This window comes from Nicotiana sylvestris, chromosome 4 (assembly GCF_000393655.2).
Source record: "Nicotiana sylvestris chromosome 4, ASM39365v2, whole genome shotgun sequence".
NCBI classification, from domain to species: Eukaryota; Viridiplantae; Streptophyta; class Magnoliopsida; order Solanales; family Solanaceae; genus Nicotiana; species Nicotiana sylvestris.
In genome coordinates this window covers 144928011-144954339 of record NC_091060.1, presented here as the reverse complement: position 1 = coordinate 144954339, position 26329 = coordinate 144928011, and the positions used below count along the sequence as shown (strand labels likewise).

General features: G+C 37.3%; 2 protein-coding genes and 1 pseudogene across 4 annotated transcripts; 1 reads left to right on the top strand and 2 right to left on the bottom strand.

The window, feature by feature from the left end:
* LOC104237649 (xylulose kinase 2-like) lies at positions 1–25044 on the top strand. Of its 3 annotated transcripts, none has more exons than XM_070172282.1 (11): positions 1–165; positions 405–1059; positions 1213–1301; positions 1659–1723; positions 2452–2507; positions 2749–2869; positions 2954–3028; positions 3103–3156; positions 3262–3356; positions 3461–3635; positions 24805–25044. In XM_070172282.1, the coding sequence occupies exons 1-11, from the start codon at positions 107–109 to the stop codon at positions 24846–24848; spliced, it is 1488 nt and encodes a 495-aa protein (XP_070028383.1). In that variant the 5' UTR covers positions 1–106; the 3' UTR covers positions 24849–25044. The 3 variants fall into 3 exon arrangements, with proteins under 3 accessions (XP_070028383.1, XP_009790132.1, XP_009790134.1); XM_009791830.2 differs by lacking the exon at positions 24805–25044 and adding an exon at positions 6525–6861; XM_009791832.2 differs by lacking the exons at positions 3103–3156; positions 24805–25044 and adding an exon at positions 6525–6861.
* LOC104237651 (tubulin alpha chain) lies at positions 6954–9769 on the bottom strand. The gene is made up of 4 exons (XM_009791834.2): positions 9515–9769; positions 8312–8546; positions 7856–8226; positions 6954–7774 (listed from the first exon to the last, which is right to left on the bottom strand). The coding sequence occupies exons 1-4, from the start codon at positions 9605–9607 to the stop codon at positions 7121–7123; spliced, it is 1353 nt and encodes a 450-aa protein (XP_009790136.1). The 5' UTR covers positions 9608–9769; the 3' UTR covers positions 6954–7120.
* On the bottom strand, positions 15907–21017 carry LOC104237652 (serine/threonine-protein kinase ATG1t-like; annotated as a pseudogene).
* Positions 25045–26329: the final 1285 nt, after the last annotated feature.

Below are 26329 nucleotides of genomic sequence, written 5' to 3'. Positions count from 1 at the left end.
AACTTGTCTTGGAACCAAACGATACCTAAAGTATCTAATCCTTCAAAGCTCTGTTAATGAACCAATTCTCTTAGCTTTGCTTGAATTTCTCATTTAGTTTACATAAATGGAAGATTGCTCTCTCCCTCAGGACTCATTGTTCCTTGGTTTTGACTGTTCCACTCAGTAAGTTCTTGCATATCCTAAATAAATTATATAGCACAGTTAATCAAACTTTCTAATTTTTCCCCTAACTTGATTATATCCATAACCATAACAACAATAAGCTTTAGTCATGTTGCTTACTTCTGTTTCTGGTAATTCATTGAACTTGGTACTCCTTGAATCTGTTCAAGAATCAAGAGAAGTGATAATAAAAATCGGATCTTTAACTGAAAAACTTTTATGGGTCTTGATTTTCTTAGGTCACTGAAGGCAACTCTGTTAGATGCTAATCTCAACATAGTTGTATCAGAACTTGTGAATTATGATTCTGAGTTGCCTCACTACAATACAAAAGGTGGAGCATTTCGAGACCCATTCGTAAATGGCAGAATTGTATCACCAACATTAATGTGGGTTGAAGCACTAGACCTCATTCTCCACAGACTTGAAAAGTCAAATGTTGACTTTGGAAAAATTGCAGCTGTTTCTGGTAGTGCTCAGCAACATGGTAGTGTTTATTGGAAAAATGGAAGTTTTAATATATTATCATCTTTGGATCCTAAAAAAGTACTTGTGGATCAATTTCATGATGCTTTTTCGATCAAGGAATCGCCCATATGGATGGACTGTAGCACCACAGAACAATGCAAAGCTATTGAGGAAGCTGTTGGTGGTGGTTTGGAGTTGGCCAAACTTACTGGTTCTCGTGCACATGAAAGATATGTCGGTCCTCAAATTCGAAAGATTTTTGAAACACGGCCTGAAATTTATCAGAATACAGAGAGGATATCGCTAGTTAGTTCTTTTATGGCATCACTCCTTATTGGGGGATATGCTTGCATTGATCAAACTGATGGGGCGGGAATGAATCTCATGGACATTGAGCACAGAACTTGGTCTAAGATAGCTCTGGAGGTTGTTTCTTTTCCATTGTGAGAGTGCTTGAAATCTAGTGTAATCATGTTACTTTAGTTAAATTTTGATACTACCATATTTAGGATTTCATAGTAAGTTGATAGCTTATCTAAAGTGTTGCAGTTAATTGTGTCAAAACTGTGTTTGTTCTAGGCTACTGCACCTGGTCTAGAGGAGAAACTTGGAGAGTTAGCTCCTGCTTATGCTGTTGCTGGTTCTATTGCCTCCTATTATGTTGAGAGGTTAGCGACAGTCGACATGCTATTTACAATTTTCTGTTGCCTTGTAACTGTAGTTTTTTCCATTTTGGGGTTTACTTTAGTTCATCTTCTTTAGTATCTGATTCAACAAAGCCATCTTGATTCTTCTCCTCGTCTATCACCATAAATTTTCTGCCTTCAATTCTCATTTGCTGGACCCCAGGGTTGCTCAGGCCCAGAAATTCTGGGATATTCAAGTCTAATCTAAAAACATATCTGCATAGAATGTCCTGACTATAATGAATATTGTATTATCTATGATGCCTTTGCTCATTATGATGCCAATTTCTGTTCCATTCTTCTGTTAGTTTGTGTTCTCTGATAGAGAACAGCTTGCAGGTACCACTTCAACAAAAATTGTGTAGTTGTTCAATGGTCTGGAGACAACCCTAATAGCTTAGCAGGTGAATTCCTTGTTTTTTCGGTTTTGCATGACGAATAAGAACTGAAGTTTTTTTCTCTAATATACATTTAGATGCTCTTTAAGGCATCTAGCAGTTTAAGAATTGATGCTTTATCTACTTAAGTAGCCATTGTTTGTGGCACTTATTCTAGTGCCTAGGTGACTCATTTGTAATCAACTTGTTTTAGATTCTCTGTGGTTGTCCACATGCCCGAACTGGTTTGGGATTGAGACATGGTAGCAGTTGTTGTTGTACACCGAGGACAAGAAAAAGATACTGCACTTTGTAAAGTGATCATTGTCATCATTTTGGTGCTTAATGCAAGCAGAATTATGATAACAAGCTTTGTCTTTCTGTACTGAATCGGACTTGACTACTTTTAGCCGATCCAGCTTCTATCCAGTCAGTTATATATCAAAGTTTATGGACTTGCCATGAAACTGAAAAACTCTCTTCTAATCCTCTAACCTCTTCTTAATTTTTCATTTTCCTACTTTGGAAAACTTCACTGAGTCCTTATTCAAACTTCTAACTAGATAGATGACATGACAAGCTGGTCTCACACCTGCCATTTTCTATTATCCTACGGAAAAATGTATCTGCGAAATATTCTGCCTCTTCAAACACATTAGCAAACTGGAAATTTCTGCTATTAATATTGCCTTATAGAATCCATTTTTCATTCATCGTCATACTACTACTACTAACTGAACCTTTGGATCCTGAAGGTTTGACCCTCAACGCATATGGAGATCTGGCAATCAGTCTTGGCACAAGTGACACTGTAAGAGACTTAAAGCTTGGTCTCTTGCATACATACATTGCACTGCCTCTTTTTTGTGTCAAAGATGATGCATAAAGAAACCACATGTGCAGAAGAGTTAATTGTTATTTACTTTTTCTTCTTCCTCATTTAGTCTTGAACTGTTTTGAAGCTTGAACCAATATATGGGGGAAGAAGAGCCAAAACCTTTTATCTGGTTTCTTAGTAATATGATATATATGTGATCATGTCGATTATCCAGGTCTTCGGGATTGCCACTGATCATAGACCTAGTCTAGATGGACATGTATTTCCTAATCCGGTCGATACCAAAGGCTTCATGGTAATGTTGGTCTACAAGAATGGGTCTTTGACTCGTGAAGGTACTCTGCTTGTATCTGATTTAAAACTGTAAGGATGTTCGTGAAGTTTAAGGCATCTTATTGATGATGTTGAAATCTTCGTAGATATACGTGATCGCTATGCAGATGGATCTTGGGAGACTTTCAATATGTTTCTACAGCAAACTCCACCTCTGAATGGTTAGTAAAATGTGATTCATATCTTGTTAACTGTAGCATATTTATAAACATTCGATACTTCTTACTTGCAAAAGATGGAAAGATCGGCTTTTATTACAAAGAGCATGAAATACTTCCTCCTCTTCCAGGTGAGGGTACTCCTAAAATACATTTACATTGAAATAACACAAGTTGATTTGTTTCCCATATCATGAGAAGATTATGAACTCACAACTTTCAAGCTAGGTCTTCAGTTGGTTTCCACCGCTACATTCTTGATAATTTCATTGGTGACTCCGCGGATGGAGTAGTAGAACGCGAAATAGAGGAGTTTGATCCGCCTTCAGAGGTAAGTGGCCTTGTATTGAAGATTCATAGTCATTTGAATAGTGGATGAGCATAAAGGATTATAGGTGAAACTCAAACACAAATGGACATAAATGGTACTTACAGGTTCGAGCATTAATTGAAGGACAGTTGCTCTCTATGCGAGCTCATGCTGAGAGACTTGGAATGCCTTCTCCACCGAAGAGGATTATTGCAACTGGAGGAACATCTGCAAATGATCACATACTGAGAATCATTGCTTCCATTTTTGGGTGCAACGTCTATACAGTCCAAAAGCCAGGTAAACAAACTCATTATACTGTTCTGCTAAGAGTTTTCTTGAGCATACTCTTCTGTGTGATGTACTGAATGAACGAGGGAAATCGGTGTCACGACCCGGATTGCCCACCCTCGGAAGTCGTGATGGCGCCTACTAATTTAAGCTAGGCAAGCCATTCCTTTGAACGAATTTACCTTTTTACCAATTTTATTCTCTTTACCATTATATAAAACAATAGCGGATAAACAGCGGAAATTTAGAATAAGCGGAAGAAAACAACAAAAATATCTGAATATGTATCTATTACAACAGTTTAAGCCTTAATCACCCAGAACTGGTGTCACAGTACCACAGACGGTCTAAGACTGCTAAATACAAGGTCTGAAAATAAAAGACACACTGTTTCTGAAGCAAAGAGATGAAACAGGAAATAAAGGATAGAGGAGACGCCAGGGCCTGCGGACGCTTGCAGGTTTACCTTGGATCTCCGCGTGGACTGAAGGTAGCCTCCAAACTACGGTTCAAGAGTTGCTCCGGGATCTGCACATCGTGCAGAGTGTAGTATCAGCACAACCGACCCCATGTGCTGGTAAGTGTCTAGCCTAACCCCGGCGAAGTAATGACGAGACTAGGACCAGACTACCAAATAAACTTGTGCAGTTATATAATATACAGCGGAAAGTGAAGCAGGAATAAACAAGTAAAGATGGGAGGGGGAAAGTATGCTTCGGGGAATAACAGGTAAAAACAGAATATCATGAGAATTATAAAGGAATCAAAATCCAACTACTAACAAGGATAAGGGAAACAAAGGCAGAATTCACTTTCATTTCATATCTTGTTGCAGGCGTGGCTCCCATTTCATATATCTCGTGGCAGGCGTGCCACCCGCTCCCATTTCATTTATCTCGTGGCAGGTGTGCCACCCGCTCCCATTTCGTTTATCTCGTGGCAAGCGTGCTACCCGCTCCTATTTCATTTATCTCGTGGCAGGCGTGTCACCCGCTCCCATTTACAAATCAACAACAATCACAAAGAATCCCGGCAAGGGAACAAGAGCAACATAACCACATCCCGGCAAGGGAACAATAATATTTCAATAATATGTGAAGTGCAATAATTTATAACGGAGTCATAACAGTTACAATACAAGACTCACGGGCATGCTTGACACCGACGTATAGATACTCGTCACTATACCTATACGTCGTACTCCACAATTAACACGTAGCAAATAAGACACAACTCCTAATCCCTCAAGCTAAGGTTAGACCAAACACTTACCTCAAAGCCACGAGCACAATTCAAGTCTCTACTATCGCTTTACCTCTTGATTCCATCACCAATTTGCTCGTATCTAGCCACAAGTTACTTAATTACATCAATAAATGCTAAATGAATTAGTTCTAATGCATGAAAATGAGTTTTTAAAGTTTTACCCAAAAAGTCAAAAATCGCCCTCGGGCCCACATGGTCAAAACCCGAGGTTCGAACCAAAACCCGATTACCCATTCCCCCACGAACTCAAATATATAATTTGTTTTGAAATCGGACCTCAAATCGATGTTCAAATCCCCAATTTTTGAAAAACCTAGGTTCTACCCAAAACACCCAATTTTCCCCATGAAAAATCATTGATTTTGAGTTGAAATCATGTGAAAAGATGTTAAAGATTGAAGAAAACTAGTTAGAAATCACTTACAATAGATTTGGAAGAAGAGTTGTCTTTGAAAAATCGCCTCTTATGTTTTTGGGGTTTTGAAAAATGAAAAATAAATGAAAATCTCGTTTTACTATACCCCTCTCAGACCCCCTTTGCGGACCGCACAGCTCTCCATGTGGACTGCAGTGACATGCTTTATTATTTTGGCTATAACTTTTTCTACATATGTCCAAATTGTGATTTCTTTACCTTTCTGGAAACTAGACACGAAGGGCTACAACTTTCGTTTTTGAACCATCTCAAAATTCATTGTAGATCAAAAGATATAGGCTTCCGAAGTCGGACCAGTGAACCTGTGCGGACCGCACAAAATTGAGTGCGGCCGCACAGCTCCTACCGCGGACAACACCAAAACCAATGCGGTCAGCACTGGCGGGTTCAAAGATTTGACTTCTCTGAACCTTCAACATCCATGTTTTAAGCCTAAGACATCCCGGAACCTACCCGAAACTCACCCGAGCCCTCAGAACTCCAAACCAAGTGTGCATACTAACTCAAAGACATCATATGAACCTACTCGTGCGATCACATCATCAAAATAACATGTAAACTCATTAATTAAACCTCAAAACTCAACATTTTCATCAAGAACTCTCAAAGTTCATAACTCTTCAACCGGAAGTCCAACTCACGTCAAATAAACTCCATTTTTCACCAAATTTCACAGTTATCTTTCAAATACTATAACAAGCTTGTACTGGGCTCCGGAACCAAAATACGGGCCCGATAACAATGGTTTCAAACATTAATTCTTTTCTTCATTTCTTAGATAATTCAGTAAAATAATTTCTTTCAAAAATTGATTTCTAAGGCTTGGGACCTCGGAATTCATTTCCAGGCATACGCCAAAGTCCCATATTTTACTGCGGACCTCCCGGGATTGTCGGAACACTGATCCGGGTCCGTTTGCTCAAAATGTTGACTAAAGTCAACCATAATCAAATTTTAACTCTAGAAATTTCTATTTCTCATATTTTCACATAGAAGGCTTTCCGGATATAGGTCCGGACCACGCACGTAAATCAATGTGAGGTAAAAAGAAGGTTTTTAGGCCTCGGAACACTGAATTCACTTGTAACCCAAGTGATGACCCAAAAGGTCATCACAATCGGCCCTACTTCTGTAAGGAGGTTTTTGGAGTATTCTTGCTTTAGTTGACAAAGAAATGGTTGCACTTTCTTCAACAGACTCAGCTTCCCTTGGAGCTGCCTTGAGAGCTGCTCATGGTTGGTTGTGCAACAAGAAGGGAAAATTTGTGCCCATCTCTAATATGTATTTCGGGAAATTGGAGAAAACATCCCTAAGCTGCAAGCTTGCGATGCCTGCTGGTGATCAAAACCTTGTTGACAGGTATACTTTGTTGATGAAGAAGAGATGGGAAATTGAGAATCGTCTCATCCAAAGATGGGGACGTTGGTAAAATAACTCAGGACATGTACTGCATGCAGTTTTAATACAAACTGGCTGAACATGTTTTTAGTTTGAGACTTCAGAGTTCCAATAGTTTATATTGTTCAATCAAAATGTTTGCGTCTACTGAACCACAAAGGACTCGATGGAGAAAAGGGAACGTTTTTTAAAAAAATAAAAGAAAAAGGAAACAAAAGATAAAGCGATTTCACACAAACAAGCAATGTTTGAACTTTCATAGCAGCAGAAGTCATTTCAGCATACAAGACACCATCAAATACAAACTAGTACTGGAATGTCTAAAATGCAGCAACTGAAGAACCAAAGAAAAATACAATCCAACAAACAAAGCAATGCATCACGATTCATGTATTTAGTATTCCTCGTTATCATCGTCTTCTCCTTCCTCTAATTCAGCACCAACTTCCTCGTAATCCTTTTCCAGAGCAGCCAGATCTTCACGTGCTTCACTGAACTCACCTTCCTCCATGCCCTCACCAACATACCAGTGCACGAAAGCACGTTTGGCATACATCAGATCAAACTTGTGGTCAATGCGTGAGAAGACCTCAGCAACACTGGTTGAGTTGGATATCATACATACAGCCCTTTGCACCTTGGCAAGATCACCTCCAGGAACAACAGTTGGTGGCTGATAGTTGATACCACACTTGAATCCGGTAGGGCACCAGTCAACAAATTGGATGGTGCGCTTAGTCTTGATGGTAGCCACAGCAGCATTGACATCCTTTGGCACAACATCACCACGGAACATAAGGCAGCAAGCCATGTACTTTCCATGGCGAGGATCACACTTAACCATCATGGAAGATGGCTCAAAAGCACTGTTGGTGATCTCTGCAACTGAGAGCTGCTCATGGTAGGCCTTCTCAGCTGAAATGACAGGAGCATAGGAGGAAAGCATAAAATGAATTCTGGGGTAGGGAACAAGGTTGGTCTGGAATTCATTCACATCAACATTCAGTGCCCCATCAAACCTCAACGAAGCAGTCAACGAAGAAATGACCTGCATAGATTGCTCAAAATTAATATCCCAGTTGAAGAAACTTTGCTAAACATAGACTGCATATGATATGATTATAAATACCTGTGAAATAAGTCGGTTCAGATTGGTGTATGTGGGTCGCTCAATGTCCAATGAGCGCCTGCAAATGTCATAAATGGCCTCATTGTCCAGAAGAACTGCAACATCGGTGTGCTCAAGAAGGGAGTGGGTTGACAGGACACTGTTGTAAGGTTCCACCACAGAGGTTGAGACCTGTGGTGATGGATAAATGGTGAAACCAAGTTTTGATTTCTTGCCATAGTCCACAGAGAGACGCTCCAGCAGAAGTGACCCAAGACCTGAACCAGTTCCACCACCAACAGCATTGAAAACGAGAAAACCTTGAAGACCAGTACAGTTGTCTGCAAGCTTCCTGATACGATCCAAGCAGAGATCAACTATCTCTTTCCCAACTGCAAACAAGACAAAAACACAAATATAAGAACTTAATCGAGCTGAACAAAACCAAATGTAGTGTTACAATAAGGTAATATTTACTTGTATAATGCCCACGGGCAAAGTTATTGGCCGCATCTTCTTTGCCACTGATAAGCTGCTCAGGGTGAAAGAGCTGCCTGTATGTTCCAGTCCTGACTTCGTCAATGACAGTAGGCTCAAGATCCACAAAGACAGCACGAGGGACGTGCTTTCCTGCCCCAGTTTCACTGAAGAAGGTGTTGAAAGCATCATCACCTCCTCCAACTGTCTTGTCACCTGGCATCTGGCCATCAGGCTTTTGGGAGATACAACAGAAACAAGATCGTCAGTTATGCATCAAAAACAGGTTCTTCACAACAGAACTCAAAAAAAAAACTAGCAGCCCATTTCACAATACAATTCTTATTGACATCATTGTTTATATATGCCAAAACTTTAAGATAATCTCATAGCAGAACCTAACAATTGAATACATTAGTTAAAATTTCAACAATTAACAGCACTAACTACCATTTATTCACAATAAATCCTACATCTAAGTTCAGTTTACCAGTTGGATACATCAACAATCTCTAGGATACACTTGAGAATATAGCATAGAAGATGATCCATCTAAAATTTGACTTTCTATTACCCCAGGCAGTTTATTTTCCATTATACATGATATTATGATATATGCTATGCTATAAACATCCATCCCATCTATTCAACGCACATAATCTATCTAAAAAAGAATTGAAATTCAAATCATTTTTACATCAGATTATTCAAACAGATCCATATAAAATAGTTTTGCATTTGAAGCGATATAATCAGAATCAATTATGTTACTCAAACAGATTTATGCAGCAAATAAATATATCAAAACGAGTGTATATTCAAATGCTTCTGACATCAATGGAATATAATTTTATATTACTCAAACACATGTGCATTCAGATCATTTTGATATCATATTAATCATGCAGATTCATATAATAACATTTACATTTGAAGAGATGCAGCACATAGATCTACCAAAACGTATGCAGATTCAAACAGATCTGCGTAAAAAACGCTGACTCCAATGAATTTAAAATTAAAGGAACAGATATGCAAATAATTCAAACGGATCTATACAAAAACATTTCTCATTTGAAAAGATCTTATATTATTCAAACAGATTCAAGCAGCACATAGATCTGTGTAACAAAATGAAAATTCAAATAAATTTCGAAGTAAAGGAACCGTAAATGCAAATAATTTAAACAGATGTATACATACCTGAATGCCATGCTCGAGGCAGTAAAGTTCCCAGCATGCATTTCCGACCTGAATACCGGCCTGACCAATGTGAATCGATATGCACTCTCTCATTTTCGCTGCTTTTTTCGAAACCCTAGAATTTCAAATTCAAACTCAAAGGATCGGCGTTTATCAAGACGCCTCTTCCTACGATTTCCAGATCTGATGCACTCTATATTTTAGAAGCCCTTCGTTTTATACCGGAGCAATCCCCCACAAAAAAACTTGCGGTTGTGATTAACCATGATTAGTTATATTTAACCGTGGTTATGATTGATTGCCAGCTAAGAGCTAACATGTCATGATTGGATTACAGTTATTCTCTATCCCCCGGTTTAAATTAACCACGGTTAAGACCGGCCGCTCAATTTTTAATTTAAATATCTTTATACAATGGGGTCTGTTTGTTAATATAATTACAAAGAAACAATTAAAATATGCAGTGGAGTGTATTATAAGGAAGGGCAAAAATGTCCGGGAGAAAAAGCAATGGATAGTGGTGCGTCGTTTTCACGTATTCTACACCGTTGTCGGTTAGCACATGCTATGTTAAAACGGCAGGTCACCTTTCTGACAAATGGATTTCTGAAACCATAAAAAGATAGTTTATAAATATCTCTATCGTTTACTAAATAATTTATAAATATCCTTTATTCATCTATTCGTCTAAAAAAGCACACAATGTTAATTTTATTGACAAAATTATTTCCGCGACTAATGAGAAAACTTGTGGGCATTCTTTTTAATGATATGGCAATTTTTCGCTGAGACACGTGGCAATCGCAGTCTAAAACAAAAGGTGGACCTGATCCAACCCAAGCTTTTCTTACCTTCGTTCTAAATAGCATAAAATAGTTAACTGCTGAAATTTTTTGTGGCGTTTACATAAAGGCACAAGGCACTCTTTTTCACTTTCTATTTTTGTATTCTAAATTTTAGTTTTGTTTTTTATTTTTGCAAACTTAAATAACTGGTAAAGGCAATTGTAGTGATTTTTTTTCATTTCTGCATGAACATATATTTCCCTGTGTAAAAACCAAGAAAATATAAGTCTCAACACTTTTTCCTCATAATTTTCCCTAAAACTTTGCAAGAAAACTTTGAAGGGTGTTCTGAAGTTAGCTAAATTACTTTTTTTTACAAATAAGGTATCTTTAGTTATCTCCTCAAACACAATATTAAACCAACAACGAGAGAAAAAAAAAAGAATCTTAGTTGTGGAGAAAAATTATTGGCACCTGAATAAAAGGGTGTTCATTTTTATGTTTTCCCTCTTCTTTCAACTGGATCTTTAATGGTATTTTATAATTCTGAATAAGATTCTTTTCGATTCATAGGCTAAAGCTAAGTTCTTTTGAGCTATTTCTTCATATATTGAAAAAATGATTGGATTTTTTTTGCTTTGCTGGTGCTAAATACAAATTCTGAAAAAGACCCTTTTAGATTTAGGGGCTAAAGATTAGTTCCTTAAGTTATTTATTGGTATTTTTGGTTTGTTGGTGTTTGAATTCTGATGAGATTTGTCCTGATTGTAACCTTTGTTTTGGCTGGTGAATCTTTTTATCATGGGTTTTCTTGATTGATTTTAATAATGTCGGATTTGGTCTCTTTTTTTTTCCTTATAATATTGTTAAAGTAGTAGTGTCGGATCAGGTAAATGGGTCGAAATAAGATCAGGTAAATGGGTCGAAATAAGACCAATCTTTTGTTTAGAATGAGATTGCCACGTGGCCCAACAAAAAATCGTCATGTCATTAAATAGAAGCCCCACATGTTATGTCGTTAGTCGCGGGGATAATTTTGTTTATAGAATTAACGTCATGTGCTTTTTGGACTAATAGGTGGACGGAGGGCATCTATAAACCATTTAGTAAACGATAGGAATAGTTTAGGGCCTTTTCCGTAAAAAGAATTTAGTGTTCAGTCCCTTCACTTTTTATGAAAGGAAATTGGATCCTATAGGTTCTGTTTTCAATTCAATTTAACCGCTCATATATAATTTTGCAAATACAGCAAAGTATTATCCCGTCAAAAAAAAAAACAAAGTATTATCACCAACATACTGTGTCTATTACTCAGATGGCAAGGAATGATACAGATTTTTGAGGCAGGAGAGTATACATGGTTTTGGAGACAAATGACACTGACTAGTACTACAACAACAACAACATACCAGTATATAATCCCATAAGTGGGGTCTGAGGAGGGTAATATGTACGCAGACCTTACCCCTACCCCGAGGGACAGAGAGGCTGTTTCTAGGAGACCCTCGGCTCAAGAGAGCAATAAGAGACAATATATTAGTACTATCAATAGGCTCATAATAAAACATATAATACATAACATAAAATAAAAATAATAACAATATAAGAAATATAGGAAATACGAAAATGATGGAGAAAAGGATGTAAGGTATACTAATATCCAACAGATATAGCGCTGCATCAGTAGCTGATCAGTAGCATCCTAAGACTAACTCCTAAATGGTTAGTCTCACTCTAGTGCGTTGTATTAATATTCACAAACTACCCTCTAACCTACAACTTTAATGCTCGACCTCCACAATTCCCTGTCAAGGGTCATGTCCTCAGAAATCCTAAGTCGTGTCATGTCCTGCCTGATCACCTTCCCCCAATACTTCTTAGGCCTCCCTCTATCTCTCCTCGTGCCCACCACCGCCAGTCGCTCACACCTCCTCACTGGTGCATCAGTGCTCCTCCTCTGAATGTGCCCGAACCATCTGAGTCTTGCTTCCAGCATCTTGTCCTCCATGGGGGCCACGCCCACCTTCTCTCGAATATCTTCATTCCTAATCTTGTCCATCCTTGTATCCCGCACATCCACCTCAGCATCCTCATCTCTGCTACTTTCATCTTCTGGATGTGTGAATTTTTAACCGGCCAACACTCGGTCCCATACAACATAGCAGGCCTAACCACTGCTCCATAAAACTTACCTTTTAGTAACGGTGACACTTTCTTGTCACACAAGACTCCCGTTGCTAACCTCCACTTCATCCACCCCACCCCTATACGATGTGTGACATCCTCATCGATCTCCCCGGTCCCCTGAATAACTGACCCAAGGTACTTGAAACTACCCCTCTTAGGGATGACTTGCGAGTTGAGCCTTACTTCCACTCCTGCTTCCGTCGGCTCGGCCCCAAATTTGCACTCGAGGTATTCCGTCTTCGTCCTGCTCAGCCTGAAACCTTTAGACTCAAGGGCATGTCTCCAAACCTCTAGCCTCTCGTTGACTCCGCGTCGTGTCTCGTCAATTAGGACTATGTCATCCGCAAATAGCATGCACCATGGCACCTCCCCTTGAATATGATGCGTTATGGCATCCATCACCAGGGCAAATAGGAAAGGGCTGAACGCAGACCCTTGGTGCAACCCCGTAACAACCGGAAAATGGTCGGAGTCGCCTCCTACTGTCCTAACCCGAGTCTTAGATCCATCATACATGTCTTTAATCGCCCTAATGTAGTCAACCGGGACCCCTTTAACCTCTAGGCATCTCCATAGGACCTCCCTAGGAACCCTGTCGTACGCTTTCTCTAGATCGATAAACACCATGTGGAGATCCTTCTTCTTATCCCTGTATTGTTCTATCATCCTCCTAATAAGGTGGATAGCTTCTGTGGTAGATCGCCCCGGCATGAACCCGAACTGGTTATCTGAAATAGACACCGTCCTTCGCACTCTCATTTCTACCACTCTCTCCCAGACTTTCATGGTATGACTCAGTAATTTGATACCCCTATAGTTGTTACAACTCTGCACATCGCCTTTGTTCTTATACAGCGGAACCATTGTACTCCACCTCCACTCTTCAGGCATCTTATTAGTCTTGAATATAACATTAAACAACCTAGTAAGTCATTCCAAGCCTGCTCTACCCACACACTTCCAAAGTTCAACCGGAATTTCGTCTGGCCCGGTAGCTCTGCCCCTCCTCATCTTACGCATTGCCTGCCTGACCTCGTCGACCTCAATATCCCTACAATAACTTAATTCATGGGGGCTGTTGGCATTCCTCAATTCACCTAGCACAATTTCTTGATCCCCTTCTTCATTTAGAAGTTTATGAAAGTAGGTCCGTCATCTCCTCTTAATCTGGTCATCCCCCATCAAAACTTTGTCGTCATCATCTTTTATGCACCTCACTTGGTCCAGATCTCGAGCCGTCTTCTCTCTCACCTTAGCGAGTTGGAATAACTTCTTCTCCCCTCCTTTGTTCCCTAGTTCCTCATACAGACAAGCAAAAGCTACTGTCTTAGCCTCCATTACTGCCATCTTCCCTCCTTCCTAGCTACCTTATATCTCTCATTGTTCGCTCTCTTCTCCTCCTCTCCAGAGCTCCCTACGAACCGCAGGTACGCTGCCTTCTTCGTTTCCACTTTATCTTGGACAACTGCATTCCACCACCAGTCTCCTTTGTGGCGACCAGTGCGTCCTGAAGATATCCCTAACACCTCCTTCGTCGCCTTCCTTATACAATCAGCCGTCGTCGACCACATAGTGTTTGTGTCCCCACTACTTCTCCAAGCTCCCATTGCCGATAATCTACCTTCCAACTCCTAAGCTTTATCCTTAGTCAAAGCACCCCACCTAATCCTCGGACAGCCTCGTACTGACCTCTTCTTCCTCCTTATCCTAATACCAATGTCCATCACCAAAAGCCTATGTTGCGTTGCTAGGGTCTCACCTGGGACAACTTTGCAATCCTCGCACAACCTTCTGTCGCATCTCCTGAGGAGGAGATAGTCAATCTGAGTCTTCGTCATCGAACTTTTGTAAGTAACCAAATGTTCATCCCGCTTCGGAAAACTTGAGTTCGCAATCACTAGATCGAATGCCTTTGGCAAAGTCCAACAACGAAGTGCCCCCTCCGTTTCGCTCCCCAACACCAAAGCCGCCATGCACCTCAGTATAACCAACTGCAGATGACCCAATATGACCATTGAAATCTCCTCCTATGAATAACCTCTCCGAAGGCGGAATACTACGAACGATGTCATCCAACCCCTCCCAAAAACGCCTTTTAATCTCCTCATCCAAGCCTACTTGCGGCGCGTACGCGCTAACAACATTTAAAGTGCACTCACCCACCACCAATTTAATAGTCATTAGTCTATCATTCACCCGCCTGACCTCTACCACCGACTCTCTAAGATGGTTATCTACCAGGATACTCACTCCATTCTTACCCCTCAGGACTCCAGAGTACCATAACTTATACCCATCCACGTTTTTCGCCCTCGATCCAACCCACCTAGTCTCCTGGACACACGCTATATTAATCTTCCTCTTCTGAAGTATCTTGACCAACTCTATAGACTTACTCGTTAGCGAACCTATGTTCCATGACCTTATTCTCAACCTATAGGCTCCCTTGCACCCTCTACCTCCCCTACCTCCCGTCCCACCCCCTGACCCCGGCCCCACTCTCTGTCCCACCCGAGGACATGCCCTTAATCTATCATCCCAGATTGCAACCACTAAGACTACGACAAATCTCAAGAAGACTCACTAGTGCACAACAAACAACGAATCCAACTAGAAGGAAACAAGTGACTACAAGTACACTAGTTGAATGATTGAACTATTGTGAACCAAAGTAACCTCAATTTAGCTAACACCAAAAGGGAAATAGTAGAACGGGAGGTACCAACTCTTGAGAACCAAACCTGTGTTGATTTGTTGTACTTGATGTAGTTGTACACTCGCGCACCGCTTCCCACCGCCCGTTGTGGATGCTCGTCCTGGTTGCTCTCCTTTGCTAGTGCTCGAGCGCCCAACTTCTCTCCACAACTTCGAGAATTTCCCTGAAAATACCACGACCCGAAAACCAAAAAAATGGCTGTCACCACTACCACTGGTGTAGCCCTGATAGTAGTAGGGGAAATGTAGGGAAAAAGCAGAGAACTACACAAATATCTAATGAAATATATTGCCAGAACACTTGATAACTACTATAAATTAAGAAATAATGAGTATTCTTCTATAAATTAAACAAATCGAAATTATACTAGATGAAATAGAACCTTAAGTTGATTTAAAACAGTCAAATATGAATAAAAACTGAAACTTAACGAAAATTTCTTGAATCTAATAGTAAAAATAACCAAAACCCAGTTCAAATCAACCAAAAACCAAGTTGAATAAGATGGAATAAAGTTGAATTGATTGAAAATCCGTCAATAATGAATAAAATCGAAACTTTAACAAGAAATTTCAAGAATCTAACAGTAAACAAACCTGTAAGTGACGGAGCAAAGCAAGGGAAAAATTGAAAATAAAGACAGAACGAAAAAGGACGACGACTTTAGCCAAATCAACGAATCGAAACTTTAAAAAGGCAGACTATGAAGAAGAAGAAGATTAATCTCTTCTAACAAAACTTTTTGTTTAGTCGCCGTGAAGTCACCGCAGTCGCATAAATCTAACATGCTTCGAACATGCTTTTAAATCTCTTATTTTCACTGCTCTGAAAAAAGAAAAAATAGCAAATCCAAACAGTCATTATACACATTCCATGTACGAAAAGCACACGTATGATAGATAGAAGGAAAGGGAAAAATAAGGAAAATGAATGAATTTGAAGATTTTGGAGAATCATTTATTTGTCCTCGGATGGCCAAAGATGAAAGATGTGATGCGGGAGAGTTTAGGTAGTTTAGGAATCAATGCCACTGAAGCTAGTTATTAGAATGTAAATCCTGACTGAATCATCTGTGAAAGAGAACTATGATGTACAATGATGCAGGTTGCTTTCTGAGAATGACACATTCACATGATTTGAAACTGACAGACTAGTGAATAGCCTAGAGTAATCAGCAGGAAAAAGACGCTGAGCTCATCAAGTTGACAAAGGAAAATTGGAATCCCAGTATAAACAGCGATAATTATATTGGTCCTTCTGCCTAGCAAGATATCCGAATGTTTTTACTTCAAACAGAAGCTTTCATCCCCCGCTTCGCCTATCTTCAAAAAGCGATGTCGATAAAACTCTTTAAAAGAGATCCGCTTCTCTGCAGATATAGGAAGATCTATCAAACTTAAATGAAGTAGGAAGGCAATACAAATGATATTGATTACAGGAATCTGCAGACCTGGGTCGATAGACAATAGTCTCGAGCATAAGTCAACAGAATCAGGGTGCAACTGAGGAATAATCAGCTCAGAGAAAGGAAGACACGGAGACGCCTTGATATTCTGTAGTATCTATATTAAAAACATAAATAATTGATAAGTGGACTAACGAACAGAGGGAGGCCTTTGCATTGAAGAAAATGCTGTTACCTGAACACTAATCCTACCATGGAAAGGAGGGTAACCATTAAGTAGTTCAAACAGAATTGCACCAAGACTCCACATATCAACCTATTCAGAAGAATATGCATCAGCTTGTCTCATCTGTGTTATATAGTTGTATTAATTAGTTTCTTACCTTTGAATCATATTTTTGAAATTGAAGAATTTCTGGAGCCATGTAAAAAGGGGAACCACAAATGGTTTCTGCAAAGTCGTCCGGATTTAACATTCTGCTCCAAGAATAAAAAGATAAAGAGATAGTTAATGATGCCAAGTATTTTAGCTTCCCTGTTTCAGAACTCCATATCAAGTTCCTTTACCTTGAGAGACCAAAATCAGCAATCTTAAGAATCGGGTCATTTCCAAGCTAGATAAGAGAATGTTCTGAACCAGAAATGAACTTAAATTAGAACATTCCCAGACACAATAAAGATTAAATAAATGAGATGAACATTATATTTCGAGCATAAGTATTCAAAAGTGAACAAAATTCAATAAGAGAAAAATGACGATAGAAACTTGCAAAAACAAAATGATTATCAGGTAGGGAGGACTTGTGAGTCATGCGGCCTACTTGTAGATTTATTATGCGGTTGTACTAAATTCTGTAGGTTCTATGCTAGTAAAACCTTCTTCATTTCTTCTCGTAGATATATATCACCATTTCTACTTTTCCTTTTGACAAATTTTTCGGACTTTATGCATTTTCATGCTTCCCCGTTCCCTTCTTCAACATATCTCAAGAATTAGGCCCCAATTTTATCTCTCAAACTTCATTTCCCCTTTCGAGACCTTTCCCTAGGTTACACGGTTTTTTCCCTTCAATTTCGAAACCTGAAGTTGATGCAAGATCAAGAATGCTAAAAATCCAAAAAATTCAAGTGAAGAATCCATTCAAGATTAAGATTTTTTTTCCTTAAAGATTAGGATTTGTTATTTCTTATTTCCTAGTAATTTAATTCTTGTTTTAGTAGGATTATATTTGTAGTTCTAGTCAAACTAGGATTGTTAGTTGGTATCCCATTCTTACCAGAATTCTTTTTCCTATTTCAGTTAGGATAGATTTTCTTAGCCTTATTCTTATTCTAGTTTAATTAGGAGTAGTTTTCCTTAACCTCATCAATTTTACTCATTGTAAGGCCTATTTAAAGGGTTTACTATGCTGAAAATAAACATTGGTGATTAGTTTTTCTAAGCTTTTGCTTCAAAAATGTGATTGATCTTTTATTTCATTCTTCTTCCTTTATTCAACGCTTCTTGCAATCTTGCGTGATTGAGGAACATGTGGGTGGGGTTGCTTTCCATCTTACATTCTTCTAACGTGAGTTTGAAGAACGCTTTCACTAGTTTTGTGAAAACTTTAGCGGGGTGCTTTTGTTTTTCTCTCTTCTTTGTATTTGAGAGGTGCAAAACCTTGAAAGTACATCAGAAGTACACCTAGCATTTCTAAATTACATGTGCATCATAAACATTCAGCTCAAGGCGATGAAAGGGCGCTGAATATCAGCTCAAGACATTAATAGGATTTTGAAATGCTAGTTGAGAAAAAAACACATTTCAGACAAATAATTTAGCGCAAAAAGGTGAAAAAGAAAAGCTAAAACTATTCAGCAACCTGATTCCAGCATGCATTTGGTGGACAAATTGGAAAGAAAGAAACTTTAGATGTTTTGAGGATACAAGTAATTCCATCCAGAGGATAAAATTAAATTGTATATTACTTTTCCTTTTTTGGTGTAGAGAGCTCTGTAAATGATTGTGAATCCATACTTGAAGTCACAGGATCCCTGTAAGTTTTTGGTAGGGGGATATCAAAAAAAATTGTATCTATTCATCAGCACAATCATTGGAAAATATATATGAAACATGTTACCAGTTTCAAAGACTATTCAGCAACCTAAAAATAAGCTTGGTTCATTTGGAAAAATGATTCAAGCATCAGGTTTTATCCACCTCCACGTGGGACTAGCTAAGCTCTAAGTGATAAGCAAAATTGCATAATGATATATTGCAATAGAAAAACGAATCAAAGATGTATAAATATGTCTTGGGTGAAAAACAATCTGAGTATACTTCTAGTCCTAGGTGTTTTTCAAATTAGTTGATAACACTTCCGGTTTTAGCAGTGCGTATTGAAATGTATTTTGTTTATGAAGACACAAAAGCTTGTACCTCTGGCTTCAAGTCACGATGGATAATTCGGTGTGAGCTTAGTACCTCTAGACCAGCTCCTACAGTATTGCAATCAAAATGGCATTAGTTGTACAAGATTTGTGAAAGGACATCTTGGTATAAGAAAAAAAGCAGAGAAAAGATTCTGAATGAAAATTTACCAATCTGTTTCATAAATTTTATAGCTACACATTCTTGAACTCTGCCATGATTTCGGATATAAGAAGCCAGATCTCCTCCAGCACAAAACTCCAAGACAAGGAAAATACAGTTTTCAGCCTGAGGGACAGATCAGTTGTCTCAAATTAAGAACTGAGGGAGAAGCACATCACTAGATTTTCTGATGGTTATGATTGGATCTTTTGGTCTGAAGCATGAAACTTATACAAAGATTATGCTACACCTTCTGCTTAATGAGTATCAACTTTGCGAGTTAAGCTTTTTAAGGAAAATGGACATAAACAAGCCATACACTGATGCATGTGAAGAACTTCAAAGCTAAACCCTCCAAAACCCCGCGAATAAATTCTTTAGGGTCACAGCTTTTACTGTATCTAGTGCATAAATTATGAAGCACTACTTCATCTTACGATTAAAAGCTATGACGCTATAATTTACAGCTGAAATCACATGCTCAGAGTGGATAATGACGCACAAAAGAAAGTAGAAAAGATAAAAGTTTTTCCTTGGCCAATCACATCTTTGGATATTATGCACCCAATTTAACTTTTCCACTTTCCTATCAACACCTTCCAGACATGGTGCTCTTTGCAAAAGCACCTTCTTTATAAATTTTTTTAATTTCCAAATTAGAAGAGAGATGGAGAAAGACCACCATTTTTGGTCTGAGTTTATCTCCTTTTTTTTCACAAAAATTACCCATCCAGGCATCCACTATTGCTCATTAAAATATCACAAAAGAAACAGAATTTTAAGGGATCCAGTGAAATTTCTCAATCAAAATTGTTCTTAGCCGTTAACCCCTTGCTACCCAAATATCAATACTTGAGCTTACTTGCTCAATTTGTCAGAATTCTAAAGTTAAGACAATTGTTCAATTATTATAATTTGTTTTTGGGATAAATGAGAAATCAGTTGTTTCCATCTGGAGCCACCCCTTTACCCTTCTCCACATAAATACCAAACTTGATTCACCACCAAAATTCAAACGTAGCTGTACTCATTTGCAGTTGAACCCCTCTCTCTCTCTCTATATATATATATAATGAGAAATCAGTTGTTTCCATCTGGAGCCACCCCTTTACCCTTCTCCACATAAATACCACCCTTCTCCACATAAATACCAGACTTGATTCACCACCAAAATTCAAACGTAGCTGTGCTCATTTGCAGTTGAACCTCTCTCTCTATATATATATATAAACAATTCTATTCACATAAAATGTTACTTCAATCCAACAACAACAACAACAATCCAGTATAATATCACTAGTGGGTCTGGAGAGGATAGTATGTACGCAGACCTTAGAGAGTTTGTTTCCAATAAATCCCCGCATGCTTCCCTCCAAGAACTCCCCACCTTGCTCTTGGGTGACTCGAACTCACAACCTCTTGGTTGGAAGTGGAGAGTTACTTCAATCCAATTCCATTAAAATTGTGCAGAAAATCATAAAGCTATTTGGAATACTCAATTATATATATATAAAAATAGCACAAACCTGAAAGATATCGAAAAGGCGAATGATGTTAGGGTGATTAATAGAAGACAAAAAGGTGAGTTCACAGTCCAAGCAATTTTTGAGTTGGCGAGTGAGGTTGAGGAGGTTGATTTGCTTCAACGCCACCACTTTTCCGCTTGTACGGTGCTCCGCTTTCCACACCGTCGACGACGAGCCTCCGCCGAGCCTACACGTCAGCGTGTACTCTCCGACCGTCCGGGGATCAGCTTCCATTGTATTCTGTGTGTGTGTGTGTGTTTTAAGCAAACTGTGTGTGTGTTTATTCTTTGGCTTTGGGAAATTTTGTAGAAGAGGTGCCGATGCTTTTTGGCCTTTTTTTTCCCCACATCAAACAGTTTTCAAAATCATTTAGAGGAAAAATATAGAATTGAAATTCAAGTTTAAAAAGAGTTTATGGAATTGGGATTGTGTTTTGACATAAATTTTTCTTGAAAAGAAAAAGTAAAAAAATTTCAGCAAAAATTGATATTTTCCTTGAAATATACCTTTAAACCAGTGTTTTAAATGGTAGGAGTGAAATCTTTAAAAAATTTAATTTTTAAATTAATAAATATAATATTATAACAGCCAAGAATATAAAAAAATGTAATAAAAGTTCATGAAAACGAGAAAGAATTAAAAACACTCATAGAAAATAAAATATCTAGCATGTTTTGCAAATATAAATAATATAGTATTGTTAAAATTACTATGAAATATAAATCAACTATAACATCTTTAACTTTCAAATAATCAAAAATCATAATTTCTTAAAGATATTATCAAATTACACATTTTTCCTCCCAAAAAGTAAATACTCAATAAATTGTGTCAATGTTATAATTTAAAATGTTACTCCTTCGTGAATAAATGCAAAATTACTTTTAAATTGCAAAACAATAAATATATGATGATTTTGAGAGATGTAGAACTATGCCATGAAGATCTAGCAAGTAAAGATATAAATTTTGATTATCTATTTTCAGAAGAAATATTCAAATGATGTTTACCCTCACGATATTATAGACAAGTAAATATGCAATATTATGATTCGTTATTTGAGTTATTCACAATTTCAGTATAGATGAAAGGTACTTTAATCATTCATGTATTAGAGAATTTTGAGAGTCAACAATGCTAATTAGTGAATTCGACTCATTATTTGCATAGGAACTGTGAGCACGTGATTTTTGTCTTGCGAAAACTACTCCAAAACAAAAAAATAAATTTCTTTTACTGTGCAATTTTCGAATTTGCGTGTTGTTTGTTAAATATTTGTCTTATGTACGTAAATGTTTACATTGTCATAATAAAATGAAAAATAAAATAAAATACATGTTGCATGCATATAGGATTTAATTATGCATTTAAAAGATAATTTAAATAAAATCACAAAAAATATGCATTCGTTCTATTCTTAAATATGTCACTGTGTGATTAATGTTTTGACTATTTGTTAAATAGTTGTTATAAAGTTTAATATCTTGTGTAAGGGTAATTTTGTTTTATAATTTTAATTAGGAATTTAATAATTAAGAATTTAATTAGAAAATGAAAGAATGGGGAATGATAGAAACGGACCTAGGCCAAGAATTTTTAAACAAAAATCAGGCCCAAACACTCAAAGGACCCGGTCCATGTCAACCAGTCCCATACAGGACTCAAACGACGTCGCTTCTGGATTTTTAATCTGAGCCGTTGATTCATTTCAATCAAACGGTCCAGTTCAGCCCCTGCATAAATGAAACGACGACGTTTAGTGAAACCAGATCTGAATCGTTCATCGATCTTGATCCCACAATCTCAAAAACTCACCCAAACCCGATCCATTTCACCCCCGGGTTGACCCTTTTCCACAACCTAAACCAAACGATGTCGTTTGGTCAAGTGGATTGATCTCAACCGTGCATTTTAATTGATCCAACGGATGAGATCAATCCACCCCACTCCTATATAAGACCCAAACCCCTACCCCGGCCCCTAACTGAACACCCCCCTCCTCTCTATTGTTCATCATCCCTTCCGAAACCAAACCCCTAACCCTAGCCGCCCTAGCATCCCACCGCCTGAAACCCGGCGGCATCAACGCCGCCGGTCACCACCTTAACACCCCAGAACCCCCTGAACACCCTCTATCCGAATATGTTAGCCGCTTGGCTCGAATCTTCCTGAAGGTTCTCGAATCTTCATTTGAAGATTCGAGCCAAGCTCAGATCTAAACCAAACAACCCCTAGTTAACACCATAGTACCCCCTAGCATGCCTCGTTATGGATCCGGTGTTTGTTTGGCTCGAATCACTTCAGAGCCTCTCGAATCTTCATTTGAAGATTCGAGCCAAACAAGAACTCACCCAGTTTCGTTCCAAAGTGACACCAAATGACCCCTAGGCTTCCCCCACCCTTGTGTCGTATTTGGTTCCCCTCGAATCTGACCAAAAATGGTTAAGTCCCAAATCGAACCTTCAAGAACCCTAGAAAACACCAATTTTTAGATTCTGCCCAAATTAAATAGAATATTGAGGTTTAATCGACCTTAGTCAAAGTATTTTCAGTTGAAAATACTTCGACTAAGGTCTGTTTGATTTCAAACAAAAAGTTTGAATCCAAGTGGAGTTCTAGTCTGAATTGAATTTGAAGGTTCAGAGGTAATTTTTCTGTTTCTTATGTGTATTCTACATGTATTCTATGTTTGTTTCATTAGTTTGTTTAATTTTTCATAATTTTCTAGTCAATTCTGTTATACTGTCTCATACTCGTCTATTTGATCAGAATTATAATTGTTTCTGTTTGTTTATGATTGTTTATAATATGTGTAATCGACTCGATTAAGTTCGTCGATTAGTTGTATTATAAATCCTGTTTCTGAAAATGCTGATTGAAACAGTCTGTTTCTATTTTTTTAGACTGATTATTGACAAATGTTGTAAATAGTCAACTGATTAATATCGTCAATTAAATCATGTTTGTTTGCAAATCAGTAAATTCAAATGAATGTTGTGTATATATTGTTTTCTGAACAGGGCATTGTCAGTATATTGACAATGCTCCTTTGTTTGTTTGATTTTAGTCCAATGTTGAAATGCAGTTGAATTATTAGGCTGAATTCAATATAATAGTGTTGTGATGTTAGTTTTGAATTCAAGTTTACAAAAGTTGGTTAAATACAATTATATTAGGAGGTTAATCCTAGGATTGGTTATAGCTGCTTAAACAGATTTTAAAATCTGTAGTGTTAGATGCTGAATTTAAGGCAGTAATAACAGTAATTACAGTAGGAAATCTGGGGCATATCTGGGGTAAAACAGTGAAGGTAATCTGATAATAATAGTGAGCTGAAAGTGGAATGTTAGTGGCTATAGTTTAAGATAATAATGGGGAACAAAGGGTAATGGGGCTGCTTAAAATCAGGATAAGATCATTTAAAGTATTCAAAAGCAGTTTTTAATGGACCTTTCTGATTTTTAAAAAGAGAAAAGGGTCCAGGCAGCACTTAAAAGAAAGGGGCAGCCCTGTATAAATACAGGGAGCTGGACAGAAATGAGGAAAAAAGAAAAAATAAGGAGAGATTAGGAGAAAGGTCAGATTTTGAAGAAAGATTGAGATCAGATTTTAAGAGGGAATTGAGAGAGAGAAATCAGTTTTCAGACAGAATTTTAGAGATCAGTTTTCAGAGAGATTTGAAGGGAGATTAGAACAGGGAAAAATGAGATTTTGGGCAGATTTTAAGAGGAGAAACAATCTGATTTAGAAAGGCAGCTTTTTTCAGAGAGTTTTTTAAGAGAGACTGATTTCTAAAACATTAGGAAATACACACAGAAATACATACACATTTGAGAAAAATAGAAAGAAAGAAATATGAAATAGGAATCTGAAACAGATAGAGGAAAGAAACTGAAATCTGAAATGTTATCTTTCTAGAATCTGTCCGTTGTTTGCTTGTGAATATTGTTCGGTTCAAATCTGAAATTTTTCTCAAATTTCTGTCACTGTTCATCTGGGTTAACGGGTCTTGTTCAGACTTGCTTTGTTATTGGTATATTCTGCTGATTTTGTTACTGCTGCTACTGCTGAAATTTACTCCTTCTACCTTCATTTTCAGGTACATATCTTTTAAATTCTATGTTGGAAAGAGATTCAACATGACAAATAAATAAAGTTTGAATTGTAATACTGTCTTCTATTCATTTGAGTTCTTTAGTTAAAAATTTCAGCTTTGGTTTCATGTTGGTTAACCAGTAGTGAGTTCGACTCGATGACTACAAGTTAATTGTCTTATTTTGAAATTCATATAAAACTTTGTAATAATGTTATCCATGTCAAAATTTCATTAGTTTAGTTATCTTTGAGTTGTGTAAATAGGAAGCATGGCAGAAAGTTGGCTTTTATTTACACTTTATGGTATTGTTAGCTAGGTATAGTATAATATGGAAATATCAAGGAAAAATACGCTATTAGTTTATTTTGTTAGTAAGTTAGTTGTTGTTTAAAGTTAGATGATGTTGGTTGCAATTTGCTATCTTTTGGCACAACATTGGTTGTGTTTATAATCAATAGTTGAAAGACGCGTTAGTACAATCCGCTATGTTCACGATGTCAAATATGGTGAGTAATATTGTATGCAATATCATTTTATTAAGTCAACAGGTAGACTTGTTCTCTTTCTTAATAATAAAGGGCCTAGGAACTTATACAATGTGAAAGTTAATGTTTAGCAATAATTCATATAGATTGAGAATCAAATTGGTTTGATTATATATATATATCTATCCCAACTCAATCATAAGCATAATTAATTAAAATAATTTCGTCTATTAGATTAAAAACAAGTATATGAGAATAAGTTGAGATGTACATGCACAAATTGCAACACTTTATATCAATGGTAATTAGAAATAGAATTTGCACTAAATAAATAATGAAAAATTGTTCAAAAAAAATACGTCTTCCCTTCATAAATCATTTTTGTTAGTTTCATATACAATTCATTCTTTGGCATATATATATGTTGTATTTGCTAAAAAAAATCAAATTTTTATTCTTTTCTTTGAATTTGAATAGTTGGGATGAATATAATTTATACTCGGAAATTATAATCGACGGGCAACATTTAATAAATTGTGAATTCTTTTAAAAGAATTTAAAGGCATCCCTTAAATGTGAATTTCTCAGGAATTTCATATAAAATGTGCAGATATAATAAACAATTTTGTGGAAAATCCATAATATTATTACAAAAATTTTGCGCAATTAGGGATGCGTTCGCGTACCCTGACTATATTTTAAAGCAAATTCGGATTATGCGTACGCGCAATTTCGAGCGAATATTTAATAAAAAAAAATTCCTCCAAAAATGTTAAAATAATTTTATATAACCCGGGATGTGCAGTTCACTGTTTAAATATAAGGGTGGTGACGTTCTTAATTCTATTTTAAATCACGAACATATGAATTTGTAATAAAGGATATAATATGATCAATTATATTGTGTACACGTATGCGTGACATGATCCCCGTAATTATGAAAGGTATATAATACGAATATACGTACGCGTAATTCGTTTATATAATTGTAAACAATAAGTAAAAGTGGTAGTAAAATCATGCAATAAAAACGTATTTAGTAA